The sequence below is a fragment of the Dufourea novaeangliae genome, unplaced genomic scaffold, assembly GCF_001272555.1.
Source record: "Dufourea novaeangliae isolate 0120121106 unplaced genomic scaffold, ASM127255v1 scaffold48, whole genome shotgun sequence".
Taxonomy (NCBI): Eukaryota; Metazoa; Arthropoda; class Insecta; order Hymenoptera; family Halictidae; genus Dufourea; species Dufourea novaeangliae.
The window spans coordinates 1,707,383-1,727,546 of record NW_015373938.1 but is presented as its reverse complement, the minus strand read 5'-3'; the positions used below and the strand labels follow the sequence as shown (position 1 = coordinate 1,727,546).

Below are 20,164 nucleotides of genomic sequence, written 5' to 3'. Positions count from 1 at the left end.
TGTTTTTCCCATTTGGAAACAATTGATTTTTGATTTTTATAAGTACGGCGCACCCAACCAAAAAATGTCAAAAAAATTGGGGACATTGCTTACGATAATACGTTGCTACTGTGAAAGGATAAATGCGGTGCCTTCAAAATTTCAGTAAGAAAAAATCTTTTTTCCGTATTTTTTAGAGTTTTTGATTTTTCACAACTAGGATACTCGACTAAAAAATCGCAAAAAATTGTCTAACTCATGACCCGATAAATACTATCTACCAGATTTTTCACAGACTTTTTGCACGCCATTAAACTGGTAAACTCGAGGAAAAACCGAAAATCCGAATTTTCCCTATTAGTACCCCCTGGTTGAGATCAAGGGTTGAAACTTAGTACACATTGTTTTTTCTTGACAAACTATCGAATGGTATATCGCAAGTACAAATCGGTCTAAGAGCACTTCTGACCCCCTAATCTCACCTTTATTATCGAAAAAAAATATTCAAAATGGACTGTCGTCTATTTGAAAAATTCAATCTATCGATCGAAACACGAGGGCTGACGAAACCGTAAGTTAAAGTACTTTCCACGTTTGGTGTCGTATCTAGCTGGGGCTCCACATGGCCCTTTATACTTTTTACCAATTTGATTCGAATGATTATTATTTCAAACTACTTCGAAATACTTAAATGGAAAAATGAATGTACAAACGAGTGGAGAAAATAAAAATATTTTTCCTTATTGTCTCCCGGTACAAGCCACGCATTTCTTTCCGTTACTGGTGCAAGAAAAGTAGCAATGCCGCAGGTGGCGTCTGCATGGTGATAGCGTGCACCATTTTACAGTTTTAAATATTTTTTATGCCGCATAACGTGCACGCTACAATCAGAAAAAATAACGGTAAACTCGTTAAGAAAAACATAAATGAAAAATGAAAACATTGGAAAGTTCGTCAAACAAACCGAAGGAAAACAAGCGACGTTTCCGTTCATAGGAGACATACGTAGAAGATACCACAAAACGGGCTGGAACCTAAGTTTGCATACCTTGATCTTAATTTTTAATTTTATTTGATCGTTAACAAGTCTCCGTAAAAAAATCTATAACCACCTAATTTTTACAAAAATATCATTTTTTGTAGCCAAGTAATAAGTGGTTAATTTTTCACTATCAACAACAATTCCATAAGGCTCGTGTTAAAAAGAAATTTTTATAACGTTTCTTTTTCAATAATTTTATCGTTGACCTTGCGATTGTGTGGTAGCAATCGAAAGTTGCAAATTTTTTAAATGTTTCCGTTAAATTTTCAACTGAATTTATAATTATTAAAAATTTCCTGAAGTCACCTTAATCACGTGAGAGGCAGACGGTACGGAGGGGCCGTGGGACTGAATCACCTTTTGCCGCAATGGTGCAACGTAATCATGTTCGGACACAACCACCATCGCACAGAGACGAACCACGTCCAACGTCCTAATGATTGCATGCTTGGGGGCCCCTGGAATGCTCGATCATCCCGACGCGACGGGGCCGGTCATATGATGCCAGTTGCATCCACGGCTGTAGTATGCCTCTTAGACCCGCGATTAGAGTAACAATGAGACGAAGGATAGCAGGCAAGGATTGAATCGATGAAATCATCGAAAGCGGAGTTCCCTCGTGACCCCGTTAACCGAGAGACCAACGATGGGGAACGTCGCGTTTCATCCGAAACACCTTGCGCAACTTTTATAATATTGGATTGTCTTACCAAGGGATGTCCGAAAATTGATACACGCCGATTTTTCTGTAACTTTGCTCAATTGTTTGTAGGACCAACCTAAGAATTTTGTTATACTTGGTTGGTACTGATGTTAGACTTTAAGGGAGAATCCACCCTTTTTCTCCGAAGCGGGCCTTTTACTCATTCGCTTGTATCTTGTAAACTATAAAAGATATCGAAAAATAGTTTAGATAACTTTTATATAGTTTTTAGTTGTCCATATATTGGTAGGAAGAAATCTTCAGAGAAATCATTTTTTTGAATCTTTCTTCCTACTAGATATATGGACAACTAAAAACGATACTAAATTTATCTAAACTTTTTTTCGATATCTTTTGTAGTTTTGGAGTTACAAACGAATAAGTAGAGGGCACGATTCGGGTAGAAAGGGTGGTATTCTCCTTTAAAGTTTAAAAGAAGCACCAATGAAGTACGGCAAGATTCTTAACTTAACGTTGATCCCATAAATAAGTGAGCAAAGTTATAAACAAATCGGCGTGTATAAGTCCGTAAACGTCCCTTGTTAGTCCCTCAAACTAATAATGAACCCGTCGCGGGTTTGAGGGTTATTCATATTTATAACACAGTATTCACAGTATTCTTACAAGGTACTCTTATAACACGGTATCCTTACAAAATACTCTTATAACACGGTACTCTTATAATACGATACTCCTATAACACGATACTCTTATAATACGATACTCTTAAAACACGATACTCTTATAACACGATACTCTTATAACACGGTATTCTTATAATACGATACTCTTAAAACACGATACTCTTATAACACGTTACTCTTATAATACGATACTCTTATAACACGGTACTCTTGTAATACGATACTCTTAAACACGATACTCTTATAATACGATACTGCTATAACACGATACTCTTATAATACGATACTCTTATAACACGGTACTCTTATAATACGATACTCTTAAAACACGATACTCTTATAATACGATGCTCTTAAAACACGATACTCTTATAACACGATACTCTTATAACACGGTACTCTTATAACACGATAGTCTTAAAACACGGTATTCCCATAATACGGTACACTTATAACACGATACCTAAATACCTACTCTTATAACACGGTTAAAGAATTATGTAGAATAGTGTAGTTTTATTAGTTTTTGGTAATTAACTCCGTTTTCTGTATGCACGTATACATATACTAGTTGCTAATTTACATATACTATTACGTATACATATACTATTTCCTGTAGCATAAATAAGCATAGCACGAAAATTTTTCAAAACCTAACCTGTACAGGGGTTACCTATATTGAAGTGTATTAAAGTCTTCATTTTAACACGTTTTACAGATTAGGGGTTGTTATGTTAATGACGCTGTTATGAGAATGTTCCTTGAAAAAGGTCAATCCTCTGCAGATCCATTCCCACTTCTCCAAGGTCATTGTTGCCAGTGAAGAAAATCGAATATGAAATATGTCCTCGAATCGTGCTTCTTTTCGTTCCTATTACCTGAACATTTATAGAACACTTGGGAGCATTGAGACATTGGCGAAATGCTTGTAACTCTTGATCAAAATTTTACTGTATTTTATTATGTATAATCATCCCATAAAATTTTTGACAATCGTTATCAATCATTCTGTACATTGATACGTATTTATTAATATAAGACGTGTAATCTATTGATAATTTTTTATTTTCCGTTGCCTCAAAGTTACAGTTGACTCTAATTATTCGAATAGAATTTTTGAAAGTTTGATATTCAGTGACCTGATTTTATTTAAATTATCCAGTTCTACTCTGATTGAATTCTTTTCAGAAGGAACAGATTACAAATTTTCCAGACGGTTACCTTTATGTTGGCAACACCCAGTCACTGGAACGCTTTAATGATTTATTCCAAGATCAATTAAGACTTCTGGAACACGCGTTTCCTAAGAGATTCAATTGTGAGCCTTTTTCGTAATCATTAATTATCCGGTCAATTACCTAGCAGGGTATTACATATAAAATTATTATAATTTGCCTGCATCACACCATATGATAGTCCTGAATCAAAAATTTGTTTAATATTTTTCTCGTCACTATTTCTTCTTCCACTTAGATCCTACGATGTTTTGAAATTTTAGAAAATTAAAATATTCATGGAACTAACAAACTAATTTTTTTTCTTGAATCATGGAACTTCTTTGATGTACCTTTCTCATGTAGTGGGCCATAAAATATAGTATTATAATGCATTTTTATATTTCCGCAAAATGATATATTAGTTATTTTATTTACGTTTTTCAATAAAAAAAAAAGTCCCCAAATTGCATAAACGCAACATTTTGTTACTACAAAAAATACCGATCCAAAAAATTTCTTTATGGAATTTCTATTCCTTCCTACATACTTTTATATGTACAAAAAAATTATATCCGTGAAAATTGCTTTATTTCACTGCTTGGAATTTAACCGTTTCGTTCCCACTGTTGTCACGTGGCTACGTATTTTAAATTATGAAATAAAATATTGGTATCATGTATTATTTATTCATATCTGTGAGTATAAAATAGTTTCTCCTAGTCTTCTATAGATGGCATAGCACAGATTTGAATGTGCATTTAACATTTTATCAGTAAAATAACACATTATTTGACTTGTGTCACTTTCATCTGATGGAATTCAGGTGTTCAGCAATATTACAAATACAATGAAAACTTACAAAACTCGAATTTCTTTCAAATATTTCGAGAGTATATATTGTCGAAGTTAAAAAAAAATTGGGTTTCATTATGTGTAATAACATTATAATGGAAATTATTACATATACCTGTGATAAAAGTACAAAAATTGCCAAATGACAACCAATGGAAAACGCTATTAAACGATTTCAAAACGTTAAAATGTTCATGTAAATCATTTGTATGCCATATAGTATCCACAAAATATTTCTTTAGTCATTTGTAAATAATTTAGAAATGAAAGGGTTAAAGTTAAAGGGTCTTAAGGTGCGTATCCACTTGTTACTTATCCTTGTATCGTATCACCGTTGTGTATCAATATGGACGGGCAAGCGTTGCATCGTTGCGTATGAAAATGCGATACAATACGATACGGTAGGATGATACGATACGAAGATGCGTAACAAATGAATACGCACCTTTATGATAGGCGCCAGCCGAACAATCAGCTGTCGCAACGCGGTTCTTCAGTAAGATTCTGTGTCCGGCTGACAAGCTCACAAAAGGCCGATGTTCCGTCGCCACGAAAATGTCAAGAATCGTTGCGAAAGAAAACAACAACGCCGCTCCCGCGAGAGATAATTCTCCTATTGGGGGGGGGGGGCTCGTTACACAGACTCGACGGCCGCCATCTTTAACTGGATGGCTCGTTCGTGTGAATCCTACTTTCCATCGAATTCGACACGTTTGTTCATTAAAAATACGAAATCTATTGTATAATTAACCCTTTTGGTAATTATACGCACTTGCAGGTGTTGTCTTTTATTTGGCCTGTGACGTTAAACAATTAAAAGCTTACGGGGATTTAAATGCACCCTGATGGGCAATTCAGCAGCCATTTTAACACTTTAATTCCAAAAACAACCGCTAGGTGCTATAATTTTTGATCCATGTATCGTAGTTTATTCGCTCTTTTTTTTAAATATAGATCGTAGTTTATTGTGTCCAATACCAAGTAAACTTGACAAATCCAATGATATATAGGTAAATGATAAAAAATTATTGAAAATCATTTTTTAGACAGGGACAGAATATGGAAAAAAAACCATGTATGAGGTCTATCGTATGTAATAAACTCAAAATATATATTTGTTATAAGAAGAATAAAACTATGTTTCGTTTGTTTTCCATGACAATATTGTACCCGATGTCAATGTTTCATATTTGGGTACCTATTCCAGGCACACTTTGTTTTTTTTAATGTTAGTTCAATATTTAAATACTTAGATATTCGAATACATAAATATTCGTCAAGAACTGAACAACTGAATTATTCGAATATTCAAATACAGAAAAATTCGACAAGAAGTCCCAGCCCTAAATATCGATTACCATTTAACACCAGAACCAGTGACAAAAAACGCGTGGGTATATCTGTTTCAATCGCATCAATAAACATCGACAAACTATTGAAAGTATACCAATTTATAAATCAACGAATTTTCTTCCCTCTTTCATATTGCAATGACAAAAGTTGTAAAAGATCTGAAAAAATGCATTATTGCAATATTTTAAGCATTGTTATTAGAATGTGCTAGCCAGTGCTTGAAAATTATGATATCGATTTGAAACAATTATGAAAAACTTCATATATCAGCTTCAGTTACGGTTCCTATATTCTCTAACATATCGATTCTAAAACCGTTAACACTTTAGGTTCCATAACAGTCCCGAAACGGTTGGTTTAGTACGAATGACATTCGAAGAAGAAAATAGTATTCTATATTTAGCTATACATTCCTCTACAATTATAAAATATTATTGTTAGAAATTACACATAATTCGGTCCAATTGAGCGATTTATCGACGCCCACGAACCATTCCTCGAGAGTCCCTCCGATAATTCTTCAGCGCACTTTCTTCTTTCCTTTCCGAGTGAACGCAACCCACTTTGCGTCTCATCACGGAACCCGTCTGCAAATATTGATCGTCGAGTTTGCATACATTAAACGTTTTCTACCTTTAAATAAAAAAAAAAAAAAGAAAGAAGGAACGAAAGAAACATTTTCGCGAAGTTGGACCGTGTGAAACATGCACGGGTCGTGACACGTGAAAGCGAGAGCTTTCCATTCCTCGGAGCCACGTTCCGAGCCTGAAACCACTCTGGAATCTTAAGACCGTCAGCCTCCTGCTGTCATTCACATCAATCTCTTCATTCTCTTCTCTACGACAGATCTATCGTTTTATGGCTTCTATACCGCAGATGTTTACGCACTTGTGGCGCGAACTACCGTGTAAAAAGCAATGAAACCAAGGTTTTTTAACAAAATACACTGGTCAACATGATTTTTATCCCAAAGAACAATTATACCGATTCTTGTAGATTTTTTTGTGCTGAATACGAATCCGTAAACAGTTTCTTGTCATCACTCTCAGTTTCCGAGAAATTTGATTTTTTAAAAAAATGCAAATTTATAACTTTGAATATTTACTGTGTTCAAACATTAATAGTTAATCAGCTGATTGTTGCGTCAAATTATTCTGTCAACTCTCCCGAATAAAATGGTATATGTTGTTATCGCATTATCAACATTTAAACATGTTTAAACAACGATCAAAGGGAAATAGACACTCAAAATGCACCAATTTTTACAGATATTTTTCAATTCATTTCAAAAAGTAAGGGTGTCATTTACTTTTGAATTATTCGAATTCTTCGAATAAATTCTTCGTATTCGAAATTATTCGAGAAAAATAAAGCAAAACGAGGAAATAAACATTTTTATTCGTTAAAAATTACCAATTCATTGTTGAAAAACAAAATTGATATTAAAAACAAAAAAATTGTCAAAAAATAATAAAATTCATAAACATTGAAAAACAATTAAATTAATAAATTCATTCTTCTGAGCAACTCACTTTACACAAAACAATTCGAGGAATACCAGACGCGTTGGGGAAAATAATCAACTCAGTTTGTAAAGAGCAATACATTGTACGGGGAATAACCGATATACCAAAGCGAATAATCAAACTTTTTTTTTATAAAATACATAGCAGTTTTATTGGTAATATAAAGGAAACATACCACCAAATGACATTTTTATTACTTCTTACTGAAATTTTGAGTGTCTGTAGTAAATGGTAATTTTTTATTTTCGAAATAAAGTTTTGGATTGATATGTATACACGTCCCTTCATTTCCCTATTTCTCAAAGATATCAAGAGATAAATCTTAATGGTAATTAAATTTCCGCTAGACTTCCACCGAATTTATTGAAAGAAAGTCGAAGAAAGAAAAACGATGGATTTCCCGCGTTTCAAATAACAACGGATGACTGGTGAGAGTAATTTTTTCCGTTACGTCAGCGTCGCCGTCTCTCACGCATTCACCGCCACGCATCGAAGTCTCTTGGCCGTCTATCAAAGCGCGCTTGCTCTCTCCCACAACCGTACACGTCGTTTTTCCATGCTTACTCGCAATTTACGATCGTTATATCACCGTTCATTAAACATTTATACGCCCTCGGGAGGCGCTCGCACATCTCACGATGGTGTCAAGGAACTTCTTACGATAACCGCCTTGATCTGCGCGCGCACACACAGTCCTATTGCCTGCGAAAAGAGAAACCTTTGACGGTTTCGCTATACAGGGAGTAACAAAAATATTGGAGGACCCGGAAATGGGAGACTCGTGAGGTGATTTGAAACAAGTTTTTCCTTAGCAAAAATCTTATCCGAGGCTTTGTTAACGAGATATGAACGAAAAACCCTGACCAATCAGAGCGCGAGTCTGCCGGCCAAGTTCCCGCGGTAACGTTGGCTACTAATCGCAGCGCGGGGTTTTTCGTTAATATCTCGTTAACAAAGCCTCGGGATAAAATTTTACTAAGGAAAAACTTGTGTCAACTCACGAGTCTCCCATTTCTGGGTCCTCTAATATTTTTGTTACACCCTGTATATATATACAGTTGTGAGAGTCAAAACTAAGTGTACACATCGCCTTTCCATGGATTATCTCCTAAACTAATAATTTTTCGACGTACATAGGTTAATACTTCTTTATAGAGAATCTCGGGTTGCATTAACCGATGCATAAAAAAGCATACGATTTCATTCAAAAAAGTGAAGGTGACCTTGAAATCTCCGAGACTCCCATATCTGCAAAGAAATGATTACTGGCGTATTATAGCGCCCTCTATACTGAACAACTTTTGTCAACAACATTTTTTCATGTCTCTACAAATAACGGAGATATTCAAGTCCTAATTGTTACTGTACAACTTGTTATTGTACAACTAAACTGAATACAAAAATTTTTATTTTCACTACAAATTCATAAATATTATTTCTATAAGGACTTATGTGCAGCCCGTAAGCAAAAAAGGTGTTTCACGCCGGGGTCTGTAATTAAAAGAATCTTCAACCAACTGTCCCAGCTTTGCATGTACAAATCTTTAACATGTTCTTCACAGCATAAACCTATTTTGAAGTAAAAAAATGCAAAATTGCAAAAATGATGACATTTTAAAAACAAAAAGGTAACTTTTTTTCAAGTTAAAAATGCTAAAAAATATGATTTATCGAACCAATAAAATTATACATTATAATAGCGGGTCAGTTGGTTGAAAATTTTTTTAGTTACATTCCCCGGTGCGGAACACCTTTTTTTGCTCACCGACTGCACATAAATCCTTACAACTATAATATTTATGGTTTTGTCGTGAAAATAAAATTTTTTGTAATGAGTTTAACTGTACAATAAAGTGTCCTCAAAGTTTCAAAGTGATTAAATTTCAATTATTTCAATATAATTCATTCATTTTCCAAAGCGATCAAGTCCACAAGAGTGATCAAAGAAATATATTTCAAATATACAAAGTTAAACACCCATCAAGTGCTTCGGCACTCAAATTTGGAAAAATTCTAAAATGTATAGTTAGTCACTTTGGCCACTGAACGATTCAATTATTCAATAAAAGTAACAATATGAAACACTTCAATCGCTAGGTATAAATGTCACCGAAATGGCACTTTATACAGTAATTGATGAAGAATTAAATTAAAACAGAGATCTGCTTCCTGCGTTAAGGATTTCTTTCTGTAAACAGTAACATTAACAAAATTTACCAAATCTGATGGTAGTTTTGTTTTTTATTGTATCTGACACAATGCTGTCATATTCGATACTAGTCTTGTTTCCATGAAAATACCAATTTGGTAATTTCCATCCAAAATAATGAATTATCGATTGATACCTACACCAAATACAAGTGAAAACGTAAGTCATCGTAACAGTTATCCATTTAGATAGTGGATATTGCATCAAGAGATGAGCTTTCTATTATTCATGTTACAGCTCAATTAGAAAACAAACAGGAGAAACGACTATTAGACAACGTTCAAATGTCTACGCAAATGTCCATCATTACAACACCTTTGACACGTATTAGACTCAGAACAATTAATTTCACCAATTTCATCCAGCAAGGATTTATGTAATTGAAAGTTGTCAAGAATATGGTATACCTTGAAGTAAATTATTGATGTAATTCTTTAAAAAAATTTTTACATACAGGTAAAATTATAATGTTACTTCGTTTGTGCAATAACGTTAATTATTTTAATTACACTTCGTTAAATTTATTTGTTACGCTTTATTGTTATTAGGCTAATACTGTTATGATATTATTATGATATTGTTCGTCTTTTTACATTGTTCAATTACATCAACTCTATTAAACCTCGGAAGACGGATCCGAGGAAGCCGCAGCTGGGTCATTTCTGATCCATACTGAAATTTTGAAATAACATCTCATCAAAAGTTTTAGCCTGTGTATTTGGGCTTAAGTTATTCGTGTTTTAGCTAAGTGTGGGAGGCTTGAAGTCTGAGTCATTTAATTCATAATGTAGTATAATTTATAGTAAAATATTATAATATAACGTCTTGAATCTTTTATAATAAACCTTCCAGTTAAATTCAACTTATCCACATCTCAACGATATTATCGATATATCGAATTATCGATAACAATAAATTCAACTCATTGATATCTTAACGGTATTATCAATATATCGAAATATCGATAATAATAAATTCAACTTATCGATATCTTAACGATATTATCAATATATCGAATTAACGATAGCAAAACATTCAACCAATCCATACCTCAACAATGTTATCGATATATCGAAATATCGATAGTAATAAATTCAACTTATCGATATCTTAACGATGTTATCAATATATCGAATTATTGATAACAATAAATTCTACTTATCCATACTTTTTGACAATATTATCGATAGTAATAAATTTAACTTGTCGATATCTTAACAATATTATCGATGTATCGAATTGTCGATAACAATAAATTCAACTTATCCATATTTCATCGATATATTCAATCCGATGTTACCGATATTTATCGATAACTTTATCGTTAGTAGCATCTCCAGGTTGAACAGCCAGGTTGGATCAATTGAGAGGGGCCCTATTCTTCTGCACGACAACGCTCGACCTCGCGTTTCACAAATGACACTCTAAAGATTGAACGAATTGGCTTATGAAACTCTGCCGCATCCTGCGTATTCTCACTAGACCATTCATCGACGAATCAGCGGAAGCTTTTGACAATGTAGAAGCTGTTTATTGTGACTCATACAGATTCTCAGCTGAATTGCACTACAAAGGTCAGCTTTATGATAGCACTGTACTCCTACCAGCCTGGAATAGATACTACAAAGGTCAACTTTGCAACTGTTACAGTACTCTTACCAACCTAGAATATTAAAAGTTGAGGTAACTTCGACTTAGACTGGGGTAACTTTGTCCCAAATTCAGAAAATGGTAAATTCCTATTTTGAAATACTTTTTCACTTAAAAATCAATTCAATTTAACTATTTGCAAATCTGCAAAATGAAAAAATTATTTTCTGAATATATATAAAATAGTTAATGTTAAGTGCCGAGGAGTCTTCGAACACTCATCGAGGATTTACTGTAATACTAAACACCACATTACAGAAGTCCACTACATGAGAAAGATACACCAAAACGTTTCCATGATTTCAGAAAAAAAATTGGTTTCTCATACTGCTATAAATATTTCAATTTCTTCAAATTCCAAAACGTCATAGGATCTAAGTGGAAGAAGAAATATAATGATGAAAAAAATATTAAGCAAATCTTTGGAATCCTCTTTCATAACTGCAACATGAAGAACAGAATGCAATAATGTATAGGGTCTAACTAATCATAAGTGCCTCAGGGTAATGGATCCACGTTACAGTACATCCTCGATTAGTGTTCAAACGCTCCTCGGTACTGACAAGTTTATATTTATTTGATAGTTTATGAAATATTTAATATTTAATGCTGAGGAGCCTCTAAACACTCATCGAGGATTTACTGTATAGCTTAGAACTTGATTGGATTCAGAATTCCAAGCTCTACCACTACGCTAATACTCATTAAAAAGCCAACATTATATCTGGGGACCTCTCCCTGTGAGTCAAAGTTACCCAAACGTATAGTACCTTCTTCTTCCTGTCGGTTCGGATAACAGAGGTTCCGCAGAGATTCCATTCGCAATGACCCGACAGAACGTCATTGAACGCGTGCATTTCTCTCTCTGTATATTTTCAACGGCAAGTTTCCTGCGCCGTCGAGTCGTACAATAGACGTCCGGAACAATTACGATATCTCAGGGCGATCGCCGCGCCATTGTGTGTGCCTCGGAATATGTATTCGATAAACTACTTCCGTCCCCTTGCAATCCTTCGTTTCCTTCCTCTTTAAAATCACCCGGGAATAATTGTCTACTCGTTTATGATCGATCGCTATCGCTGTTATTACTTTATTTTCATCATCTTTATGGGCCGTTGACCTACTGACCCTATAGACTTCCGGCTGCGCTCGATTATGTCTACTCGGACGCGACTAGACGTATGGAAAAGGCGGGAGAAAATATTCAAAAATATTTACAAGAATTATTAGTAGACTGCGGATGTTTATGCAAATATAGACTTTGGGGATTAATTTATAGGAACCACCAGGCTCCAAAGAAAATAAACACTTTTCCAAAATTTATCAAACTATAGTACAGTAAATCCTCGATAAGTGTTTGAAGGCTTGTCGGCACTGACCATTAAATATTTCATAAACTAATGTCCAAATGCGACTGAAACAAACACCGTTGGTTTCAGAATTCCGAGATCTATCACTGTACTAAACCTCATTAAACAGTCAGTGTTATACCTGGAGATCTCTACTTGTTAATGCCGAGAAGCCTTCGAACACTCATCGAGGATTTCCTGTATAGGGAATTCTAGAGAATCGTGTGTGCTATAAATGTATAAAATCCGCATTCTAGTTATTAGGCTGAAATTCTTGTAAGGTTTATCTTATTTTTTATTAACTATTTTAATTTATTTAACACTGATCGACCGAGCAAGGAAAATAGAGGATATGGCCCAAACATAGGTTAGGGTCTAAATATGGGCTAGTTGAAAGTATAGGGACGTGTTAAGGTGCGTATCCATTTGTTGCGTATCCTCGTATCGTATCACCATACGATACATTTTCATACGCAACAATGCAACGTGTTGCCCGTCCACATTGATACGATACGAGGATTCGTAACAAGTGAATACGCACCTTAAGATGCTTTATCCTAACGGGAATAGTATGAAACTACGACCAAAAAAAAAAGCTTATTTTAACTCCACATTATAAAGGAAACATGTTTTGGATGCATCAAAGTGTTACATCTTAAAAATCTTCAACAGATTTGATAAAAAGTCCTGAAGTGCTTGCCCTTATTTACACCATGTATTCTATTAACTGTTACGTACAAGGGAACTTCGATACCCTGAAAATTCCAATTTTTTTTAAACTACGCAGGTTTGTGTGGGACTTCAATAAAAGCATCGGGCAATGTTTCGTTTCTGCTGATATTCGATTCTTTAAAGTGAAACCACCCCTTAAACGGTAATATGTGCTTTCCTATTTTTCTGTATATCTTAAAAACTATAGTAGATATAAAAAAAATGTTCGAATAAAAATTTAATGGGTTCTTATGATTTATAAAAATGTATAATAAAATTGTTAAAAATTTGTTTATTTATTTATTTAAAAAACAAATCTTTAACAAGTTCATTACACACTTTTATAGAGCATGAGATGCCATTCAATTTTCATTCTAATAGCTTTTTGATATCTACTATAATTTCTAAGATATACAGAAAAATATGAAAGTATACATCACCCTTTAAGGGGAGGTTTCACTCTTATCTCCGATTCTACTGGCACACATAATTACGAGAATATGATTATATAAAATAATAAAGAACACGATGTATTTATCTCGATACTAGAGCTTCTATCCTCTTCGAAACAGAGGTTTCTTGTTCCCCTTCGAAATCCGTACTCAGGCGAGTCGGTTCGGTGTGGACTTGCGCCATAGTTGGATACAATTTTGCAATTGCAAAATAAAAACAGCTATATGTAAGATCATCATTCTGACCTCTAAATAGTTAATGAGGAAAAATTGTCTATTCACTCAAGACGTAATATTATTTTATTATAAAAATTGGAATTTCCACGTTTGATCAATTAAAAATGGCGAAGTACTTTTTTTATCTCTCATTCGTTAGTCGAAACCCTTTATCTAGATTCTAGATAATGAATTTTCCCGTCTCTGACTTGCGCGCCATCGAGCGGCAGTCAAGAGAAGAACCATATCCCTCCGTGCGTGTACGATTCAATTATCCTCTACAGCCGTGTGCATGTGTGAGCCCGGGGTGGTGGATATTTGTAATGGGAGGGGGGGGGGCACATGATTATCGTCTGCTTAAATGTCAACGGTTTTACCCTCTTTCCTGGTATTTATGCAAGAATGCCTCTCCCGTCGACGATTTACGACGCGTGTCTCATCATGAGACTCTCATGATACCCCTCGATTGCGAAAGGGCTGCTCGTGTTGAACGGCTTGTCCGCCATATTTTGGAAGCGAAACATCTTCTAATTTTCAAAAATGACACGATTACTTTCTTCTGTTCTTTCCATTAACCCCGCGTAATCCAGTTTTGTTTTCGTGCCTAAAGAAATTATACACATACACTTGCCTCCATAAGTGTTCGGGCACTTATCGAATATGTAGTCAATATTCTAAGGCATTATGAATTGGCTGGAACAAATATTGTATAGGAGATATTAACGATTGATGGACAACGCTTATGCTACTATGAAGTAATAAAAGTGGCCTGAAATGTATAATTTTTACGGAAACCAAGTGTCCTAATACTTATGAATGGCAGTGTACCTGTAACGCGAAACCTAGCAAACCTTAATCTTGTAACTAGCAATTGATCTACGAATTTTAAACATCTTAATTTTTTTTTCATTTCATTTAGTATTATTATTAGATATTACACTTCTTGACTATGAAAGAGTGGAACAGTAATAAAATGCTACTCCAACTTGTGACGGAAAAATGATATAAGACTTAAAAAAATGCGGACATACAAGTATGTGACTTTAAAATTACATTGCGCTATAGAGGGTTAAATATAGTAGTCCAATTACAAGACTGAAACTTTTATGATATACAAGAAGTATCTCTATTTTGATCAATTTTAGAAGAAAATGTTAACGGAAACAGTTATAAGGTTTATGGGGTTTAATAGAACCGTGGTTAACAGAGTGGTTTCTTCATTTTTTCGACTCAAAACTAAGACCACTGAGTCATAAACATAACCAAATTATCTAAATTGCTTGGTATATTTACACCCGACAACAAAAATGGCCACTGAAATATCAGGCACATTCAATCCTATTACTTGTTCCCAAATATTTAGGGGTAAATAATAGACAAAATATTTTTATTTAGGTCATTTCAAGGAAGTAAAATTGATAATTGTTTGTTTTATTTGGCAGGGCCGAAGGAATTCAACTTCAGAGGCCACAACTACTTCTACAGCGGCCATATTCCCGCCCACGCCAACCAGAGGGTGGATTGGTTAGACGCCAGGAATATCTGCAGGGAATACTGCATGGACCTCGTGTCGATAGAAACTCAGGATGAAAACAACTTAGTTTTCAGACTCATTCAACAGAGTAAGTAACTTCGAATTCCTATAATCTTTAAATAAGTAAATTACACAAGTCTACTTTTTCGGAGTATATGCCACTGATCGTCGCTTTGTCGACGCCATATTGGGCGCCATATTTGATAAAGTTACGTGTGTTCACATGTGAATGTTTTATCCACGTGACTTCATTTGTAATTAACTGTACAGACGGTTAATAGAAAATATAGAAAAAGAACAAATTCTTATGAAATTCCCAGATAGCACATTGAAGACGTCCATTTTACGGCTGTTTTAGGTCTAAGACGCCTTTAAGACGTCTTCAAGGCGTTACTAGGCATCATGTGCTATCTGGGTTATGGAATAGGAGAATATTGATCTTTTGAAATTACAGAATAAGAACATACCGATCTTATGAAATTACAGAATAAGAACATATTGACCTTATAGATAGAACAATTAAGAACTGGAGCAAAGATTCAGTAAAATATTCAAATCGGCATAACCATGAACCGAAGAAAGGGGATGTACCATGACAGTTGGAATAAATACATCAATTATTCAAAGAATATTCACATATTTAATATTTTTCAAAGAAAATACTTTTCATTGCAAACTCCCACTTTTCTTCACCTATTCAACCGTCACGATAAATAAATTGCAGTTACAATGCAAGGAAATCTAAAATTATTGCTTTTCCTTAAATCTCCCGGTTTAGAAGAACATTTTTCAAAAATTGGCTACTACTCTAGACAAGAAACAACTTCTTCGCCTAATTCCAAAATGGCGTCCTACCAAACATGGTTCATCGACGGTTCAGGAACCATCTTCACAATGGGTCGTCGAGAACCCAGCCATAGGAACATGAGGATCAACGGTGTTATTTCGAAAATACACAGATCCTATAATTTATTTTTCCGCCTCTGGTGTCATCGATCAGGATATTACCGTCATCAGAAATTCGTTTAACCCTGTCGTAACTATTTAGCTTAGAAAGTTCTCCATCCAACCACCGAAGAAGCAACAAGAGAGACACAGAAGCCAGCAGCACCGACTTCGTGAGCAATTTATTATACCCCGGCCGTAACTTTCATTCTCGCTCGGGCAGATAGTTCAGAAATTTCGAAACGAACTGTTTCACTGATTTACAACGTCGCGTCTTCTAGACCTCGCGGATCGTTTCATCACGCGGAAGCGAGAGATCCGCCATTGTCCAAACGATATCGCGTCTTTACTGAAATAATAATATAGGTTACCACTGATTTTGGGTTTCATTCGTCTAATGAAATTGGAGATTTCGATTTTTCGAAAGTACCTTTGGAAAATGGGAATAAACACGAAAAATTATTTGTTCTATTCGAGAGTTTCGAAAGGTTGAAAATAAGTCTTTTGTAAGTTGATTATTATTAGAATTTATGTGGGTTTCTTAAGATTTTTTATGAATCTTCAAATCTAAGGAAACTTTAAATTTTCTCATCCAATATTATTGTCTAGTTTTTCTTTCCAATTTAATAGTATTCAGTGTTTTAGTATTTTCTAATGTGTTTTTTGTTATATTTTAAAATATATAAGGCACATATAAATTTCTACTTTGTATCAAAATCAGTCCACTTTTTAATAAAATCCATCAACTTTAAGGTTAAGTTCTGAACACAGCGTTTCCAATGAACTTTAATGCTTCGTTTTACATCAGACAAATTCTCGAAAACCTCGATCATATTTTAAAATTTCAGTGTAGTATTTGTTTCATTTAGATTTCTCTTCAACAGAATTTTGTCACTTTTTGAATAGGAATAGCTTATTGTAGTTAAAAAATTGGTTAATCCAGTAACAGTTACTAAGTTTAATCAATTCCGAAAGAAGAAACTGACGTTTATGGCTCAACTCGATAGAATGATCTATTAAATTTATAATCTGCTTCATTTTGGGACCTAATGAGAACCTTAAAGTGGCTTAAAGCGAAGATAAAGTGGTAACCAATAGTGTCCTCTACGTTTCATCTAAAAAAAAAAGAAGCAATTTTTTGTGAAAATTAGATTTTGAGATAATTTTTTATTTTGAAACGACTTATTTTGCAAGAATCGATGGAATATGTTTCTTTTTTTCATAACATTCTCTCGAATATTCAAGTCAGTGAATTAACGACTGAATCTTCAAGGTGAAACGGAGGATCTTTAAGTAGGTTGAGGCTGAGAAATCTCATCCTTTTATACATACATTGTTGCATCACGAAACTCATCAATCTTCGGAGCGCACGTGTTCGAAAACAATATATTATATATATTCAGAAATTCGTCTATTTTATATGCAAGTTACCGATCTTCAGTTTCTCGAAAAAATTTTCGACAAAATACAACTTTTTAAGATTCATCCTAACTTCTGTCGACCTTTAATTTCAAGATTGCAAATTTCATTTTTTTAGAAAAATCAAATTAAAAACAGTGTTAGCGCATACCCACGTTTTTAAAATAATTTCACATATTTTTAGATGTCACAAAAATTTCTGCTACTTCGTTTATCTTTAATTATTAGACAGTTTCCAAATAATATATTTTTTATCATTAGCATAAATTACATTCTATTCGATACAATTACTATAAGCGATTTCAATGTTGACATACTGTTTGTGCACACTGTATATACACATATATATATTAAGATTTTTTATCTGATCTAACAATAATTCTTTAAATATTAAGTAGTGCCAGGTTATAAATTGTTTACGTTGAAACATATTTTTACAATGCAGTTAATAAAAATTTCTATTTTTAAAATATAGAAAGATATTGAAGAAAAATACACGAACAATTATGTATGTCTTTATTGCCTAATTTAATTATTCTATTTCTATTAATATTTCCATTAATATAATTATTTTATATTTATATTTTCAATCAAGTAATAAGAACACATCGTGTATACTAAAAATAAATATTCTAATTTAAACTTTACATTGAATTCAATTCTCACATTTATGAAATTTATGCAAAAAAGAAGAACACAATTTTACCTTCAAAAGTGAAATAGGTAATTCAAAAATAAATGAACATACTTATAATAATATTTCAAATGGCGCCATATTAATAGTACCCCAGATAGCATATGACGTCTTGAAGACGCCCATTTCAAGGCGTCATTGAGCGTTACTTGCTATCTGGGACCTAGGTATAATTAAAAACTACTTAAACTTCGATTTAAAAATAAACAAGATTTATATTTTTAGGTTGAATACATAACCTATGTTTACTTTTATGTTCCCTACTCCACTGTCCCAGATAGCACATGACGCCTTGAAGACGGCTTAAAGGCGCCTTAGATCTAAAATAGCCGTAAAATAGGCGTCTTTAAGGCATCATGTGCCATCCGGGCTGTATAAATATATCATTACTAGTAATTTTCAAAAATCACTGTACTTTAATTAGTACGTTAATTTGTATATCTATCTACTGTCCACCTAAAATATGTTGCACTTCAATTTCAAAATAAACCTTGTCTAATCAGTAAAATTATTCGTTTTCAGATGATGTTCCTTACATTTGGACATCCGGACGTGTCTGTGACTTCAAGGGTTGCGAAAACCGTCGTGACCTCGAGCCTAAATCTCTCTACGGTTGGTTCTGGTCCGCCAATAGGAAGAAGATGGCGCCAACTAACCAGGTCCCGGAAGGCTGGAGCTTCAACCCCTGGTCCCAAACCGGGCACAAGAAGGTTAAGCAGCCGGACAACGCTGAATTCGACATAAACGGCACCAACGAGTCCTGTATGTCTGTTCTGAACAACGTTTACAAAGACGGAATCAGCTGGCACGACGTAGCCTGCTATCACCAGAAGCCTTTCGTCTGCGAAGATTCCGAAGAACTTTTGAACTATATCGCCAGCACCAATCCTAACCTTCGTCTCTAAAAAAAGGAAAGGTTCTGAACGAACACCCCCCCCCCCCGCGTCCTCAGCACCCTGCCCTCACCGGCCAAAAGAAATTGAAAACAAGAACCATTGTGAAAACCTTCCCTCTACAATAAACAACTATTTAAGTACAGATTTGTTTTCTATTGCTTTTAACCCTCTGGGCCATACATTGGATCTTTTACATATTTTGTATCTTAACCAACTAAGTATTCTAAAAATGATTTACCTTGCTTAGGTAGACTGAGAAGCTTAGAGTTTTACAGTGACTTGTAGATGAACTGTTCTGCTTCTTGATCACAGTGTTTTCGCGAGCAATTCCAATACATATCTAAGAATGTGTGTGAGAACTTATGTACATTGAAGATGTTTGATTGTATGATATTAAGTGATATGTTTTTAAAATTTGTGTTTACTGTGAAATACTATGGGTAATATGAAAAAGAAGCAATTACTACTAATGGTAAATTTGTTCTGAAATTTTGAGACTCTGTGCAGCTTCTATATGGAACATACAAACAATCAACCATGGAATTGTCAAGCTCTTCCTCAAGGATCAAAGGAACAAAACTAAACAAATTTTGTATAAATGTTCATATTAATGAAATGATATTAACCAAATGCAATCACTTTACTGAATCCTAGTGGTAGAATTCTACCAAAACTGTGGCTTAGTGGGTTAAAACTTTCTTCTTTACATGATTTTGGTTTTTTATCTTTTGTTAGTGAGAATGAAGTAAGATGTATGAAAATAATTATAAAAA

The 20,164-nt window shown here is 34.1% G+C and overlaps 1 protein-coding gene across 1 annotated transcript in view; it reads left to right on the top strand.

The window, feature by feature from the left end:
* LOC107185553 overlaps positions 1 to 19,527 on the top strand; it is a 30,976-nt gene extending 11,449 nt beyond the window's left edge. The window contains exons 3-4 of the mRNA XM_015573256.1: positions 15,346 to 15,525; positions 19,018 to 19,527. Coding sequence (XP_015428742.1) covers positions 15,346 to 15,525; positions 19,018 to 19,400 — 563 coding nt within the window. The 3' untranslated portion in view covers positions 19,401 to 19,527. The remainder of the gene's footprint in view (positions 1 to 15,345; positions 15,526 to 19,017) is intronic.
* Positions 19,528 to 20,164: the final 637 nt, after the last annotated feature.